Genomic DNA, 5,000 nt, shown 5'->3' with positions numbered 1-5,000 from the left:
ACACACACACACACACACACACACACACACACACACACTCTACCCACTCACCCAATACTCTACCACTCCAGATACCCCTTCCAAGACCCACACTGACAGCCCTTCCTCACCTGCAGCGCCTCCTCCACCTTGGTAAACTTCTGGGCATTCGACACCTCGTTATCGTAAGGGTGTTTGGCTAGGAAATGATACTTGCGTCCCAGCTTGAGCCCGTAGCGAGAGAGGCGGGAACTCTGAGACAGCCCGTCGTAGAGGTAGTAGAAAATGTGAAAGTTACCTCGTTTCTGTTGAGGTGAAAGAAAATGGATTTGGTGAATGTAGGATTTGTATTCAGAAGCGCTTTGTTCTCTCTCTCTCTCTCTCTCTCTCTCTCTCTCTCTCTCTCTCTCACCAAGACTGTTTTCCAAGGTCACAGAGATGATTAGTGGGTATTTCAAGAATGTTTCTCCATTTCATAATGTATAAATCTTGTTAATCTGCGTCTAACACCACAAAAACGGCCTTCAAAACGCTTTATTATCTCTCCACGATCGTTTTCCAAGGCCACAAAGATGATTAGTGGTTTTCAAAACTGTTTCTTCAGTTAATAATGTAGAAATCTTGTTAATCTGTCACTAAAACCATAAAAAACGCCCTTAAAAATGCTTTACTCTCTCAGTACAGTATGACTTAACGGGGTTTTCAAGTTTATAATGTCGAAATCTTGTCACTCTATCACTAGAATCATAGAAACACCTTGAAAACTCTTTGCTCTCTCACTTTGACTATTTTCCAAGACCACAGAGATAAGTAGAGGGGTTTTTTCCACTTAATATGTAGAAATCTTGTCACTCTGCCTCTAGAACCATAAAAATACCCTTGAAAACTCCCGACTCTCACAAGAATCTCTTAACCTTCTTCAGCTACTTAAACACTAACTCTCACACTTTCTTATGCTTCCAGACACACCCAATCCTTTTCCAGTCACTCTTAACTCTCTTCCAGTCACTCTTAACTCTCTTCAAGTCACTCTCAACCCTCTTTCAGTCACGTTAATACTCGCTCTCACACTTTTTATGCTTTCAGACACTCTCATTTCACTATCAGCACCTCTCACTTTTTTCCAGCACCTCTCTCCCTCTCCCAACACTCTCCCAGTAAGACAAACACTTACTCTCACTGATCATGCTTCCAGATCCTCTCATTTCACTTCCAGCACCTCTTCTTCCTCCTTTCCAGCACCTCTCACCTCTCTTCCACCTCCCTCTCTCCCTCTCTCTCTCCCAGCCTCTCACCTGCCTCTCTCCGTGACTCTGTACTTGTCCAGCATCATGAGCCACACCAGAGCTCCGGACACCTTGCCAGTCTTGGAGAAGGTAATGTCGAAGTAGCGAGCGTGGCGTGTTGAGTCACTGTTCAGCTGAGTCACGGCGTTCCCAAAGGCATCCAGAATCACGCAGACCTTCTTGATTTTGTCGATAAGGCCTGGGTTGCTCTGTAAAGGGGTAGTGGTGGTGGTGGTAGTGGTGGTGGTGGTAGTGGTGGTGGTGGTAGTAGTAGTAGTAGTAGTAGTAGTAGTAGTAGTAGTAGTAGTAGTAGTAGTAGTAGTAGTATTTTTAAAGTGATGTTTTAGCTAATTCTCAAAATTTCTTTCTCTATATTTGTTTTCTTCTGGATTTCTTTTCACACACAGACACACACACACACACACACACACACACACACACACACACACACACACACACACACCAATGTCTTCCTAAACACCCCCTAACACAAAAAGATAGACTCTCTCTCTCTCTCTCTCTCTCTTAGACCCCCAAAACACACACCAATCCCTCCCTAACACACACACACGGACTCACCATGCCAATGTAACACAGCTGACTGACAACTTGGTGAAAGGAGAAGGTCTTGCCGCTGCCTGACTCCCCGGACAGCACGATGGTTTGGTGCTCCTTGTTGTGCATCATGTCTTGGTGAGCACGGTCAGCGATGGCAAACACGTGGGGATCGTTCTGGCTCCTTGTTTTTGACTTATATTTAACTTGTGTCTGGGGGTGAAAAAAAAGTGTTATTTGGGTGTTTTTTGAGGTGTTTGTAGAGTGTTTGGTTTAAATAAGAGGGTTTGTCTATTTTTTTTCGCGTGTTTGGGTTAAAAAAAGAGAGTTTATCGTGATTTAAAAGGTGTTATTTTGGTGTTTTTTTGAGGTGTTTGTAAAGTGTTTGGTTTAAATAAGAGGGTTTGTCTATTTTTTTCGCGTGTTTGGGTTAAAAAAGAGAGTTTATCGTGATTTAAAAGGTGTTATTTTGGTGGGGTTTTTAGGTGTTTGTAAAGTGTCTGGTATAAAAAAGAGCGCCTGTCTATCTTTTTTGCGTGTTTGGGTTTAAAAAAAGTTTATCGTGATTTAAAGTGTTATTTGGGTGTTTTTTTGAGGTGTTTGTAAAGTGTCTGGTTTAAATAAGAGCGTTTGTCTATCTTTTTCGCGTGTTTGCGTTTTAAAAAAAATTGTTTATCGTGATTTTTCAAGGGATGATGAGTGAAAGTGTTTTTGACTTGTATTTAACTTGTGTCAGGAGATGAAAAGTTTTATTTGGGTGTTTTTGAGGATTTATCTTTATCAAGGGGCATTTCATTAGCGTTAGTGTTAAAAAGAAGTATTTTTTCAAGGGGTTAATGGACGAAAGACTATTTTTGACTTGTATTTATCTTGTGTCAGTGAGAGAAAGGATGTTATTGGGCTTATCATATTAAGAGGCATATTCTTCAGTGTTTGGGTTGGAAAGAAGTGTTTTTTGAATGAAAGAATTAACAACATACTAACACAGCACCACCACCACCACCACCACCACCACCACCACCACCTCACCTCCTCATCATACTTGGCCTTCATACTAAAAGGGTTGACTGCAAGAAGGACGTCAGCCACCCAGGTATAGATCTTGCCCTCCTTCCAGCGAGAGTACAGAGTGTCCAGCACCACCTGACCGGGAGAGAGAGAGAGAGAGAGAGAGAGAGAGAGAGAGAGAGAGAGAGAGAGAGAGAGAGAGAGAGAGAGAGAGAGAGAGAGAGAGAGAGAGAGAGAGAGAGAGAGAGAGAGAGAGAGAGAAGAGGATGAATAACAAGATAAGGATGATAAAGAGGAGGAGGAGGAGGAGGAGGAGGAGGAGGAGGAGGAGGAGGAGGAGGAGGAGGAAAAGAGAGAAAAATAATATAAATGACAAATTCAAATAATGATAAAGATAATGAAGAATAAAAAGAGTAAGAGAAAGAGAAGAAGAGGAGAAGAAGGAGGAGTAAAAGGAGGAGGAGGAGTAAAATAAATGTTTGACATAAACAATTAGGAAAAGAAGATGGCACACACACACACACACACACACACACACACACACACACACACACACACACATACCTCGTCATTGAACATCTCGAGGCTGGCCAAGTCATCCACCACCATCTTTTTGGCAATCCCGCGTCTCTCAGTCTGCAAGGAACAAGCACACAAACACACAAACACACATTAATTTTCCCCCTTTCATTTATTATTTATCTATATTATTTTCATTTATCTTTTATCTTATTATTTCATTATTTTCAACACACACGAAAAAAAAAGAAAAATGTCACTTGTATTATAGAAATTTAGGAAAACAGTTCTTATCAATATTATTTTTTAGGGTTTTCTTATTCAAATTCCTAAAACTACTTCAATTTATCTCTCCTCTTCGATTTTTCCTCACTTTTCTGCCTATTTGAACGCTTTCCTTTCATTTTAGTGTAGTTGAACATATACGAATAATTTAAGACAGAGGTTTCAATTCTCATCCCTTTCTTTCGGCTCTTTCGCACCTGCACGGGAACTGGCGATTAAGTAGGGCCCTTATTTTTACTCTTACCCTTGTCCAATTTTCTCCTTATGTTAGAAAAAGAGAAAAAAAATAGAGATAAAAAAAAAAAAGGATGAAAAAACAGTGTAGGTTCATAGTATCACCTTGAGGTATCCCTGTCTTGCGATGCCTGTCATGGGCCGCTCCTTCTGGTAGTCTGGCGTGAGCAGTCTCTTATGTTCCGCCACCAGCTTCTTCTTCACCTGGAATAGAGAGAATAGAAGGTTTAGCTAGTCTTCTTCTTTTTCTTCTTCTTCTTGTCCTCCTCCTCCTCCTCCTTCTATTCCTCCTTTTTTTTTTCTTCTTCCTTTCTGATTATTTACAATTATATTTACGTTGTGTATTTTCTTTTTTTTTTTATTACTTTTTTTCTACTCTTGAGAATTGATTAATGATACAGGTACTCTCTCTCTCTCTCTCTCTCTCTCTCTCTTAAGGTAGCGCCCAGAAAGTCTACGGTCAGACATTGCTACATTTAACTAACTCTACGGTGTATATATGTATCTTTCATATCTCTCTCTCTCTCTCTCTCTCTCTCTCTCTCTCTCTCTCTCTCTCTCTCTCTCTCTCTCTCTCTCTCTCTATTTCTTTATCTTCCTCTTTCTTTCTCTTTATATTTCTTTCTCTTTATATTTATTTCTCTCTCTCTCTCTCTCTCTCTCTCTCTCTCTCTCTCTCTCTCTCTCTCTCTCTCTCTCTCTCTCTCTCTCACTCACTCACTCACTCACTCACTCACTCACTCACTCACTCACTCACTCACTCACTCACTCACTCACTCACTCACTCACTCTCTCACTCACTCACTCACTCACTCACTCACTCACTCACTCACTCACCTCGGCGGGGTCTTCTGGCACGGAGGTGATGAAAGGATGCTCCAGAACTTCCACCATCACGGGGCGGTGGTCAGGCGTCTTCACCAGGCATCTGAGGGCACCAGGAGGAAGGTCAGGGAAAGTCACAGTAGCTTGGGTTAGATTTGTTAGGTTAGGTTAGGTTGGGTTAAGTTAGAGAAGGGTTGTATGGGTTAGGTTAGGTTAGGTTGGGTTGGGTTAGGTTAGGTTAGGTTAGACGAGGGTAGGATGGATGAGGTGGGTTAGGTTAGGTTAAGTTGGGTTGGGTTGGGTTGGGTT

The 5,000-nt window shown here is 41.6% G+C and overlaps 1 protein-coding gene across 1 annotated transcript in view; it reads right to left on the bottom strand.

Moving 5' to 3' along the window:
• LOC123510750 (neither inactivation nor afterpotential protein C-like) overlaps window positions 1–5,000 on the bottom strand; it is a 29,116-nt gene that overhangs the window by 13,161 nt on the left and 10,955 nt on the right. The window contains 8 exon segments of the mRNA XM_045266104.1: window positions 111–284; window position 1,154; window positions 1,275–1,474; window positions 1,845–2,033; window positions 2,850–2,963; window positions 3,393–3,464; window positions 3,972–4,070; window positions 4,704–4,794. Of these exon segments, the coding sequence (XP_045122039.1) occupies window positions 111–284; window position 1,154; window positions 1,275–1,474; window positions 1,845–2,033; window positions 2,850–2,963; window positions 3,393–3,464; window positions 3,972–4,070; window positions 4,704–4,794 (940 nt within the window).

The sequence above is a fragment of the Portunus trituberculatus genome, chromosome 4 (assembly GCF_017591435.1).
Source record: "Portunus trituberculatus isolate SZX2019 chromosome 4, ASM1759143v1, whole genome shotgun sequence".
NCBI lineage: Eukaryota > Metazoa > Arthropoda > Malacostraca > Decapoda > Portunidae > Portunus > Portunus trituberculatus.
The sequence above is the reverse complement of the archived record's forward strand: the minus strand, read 5'-3'. Positions and strand labels throughout refer to the sequence as shown.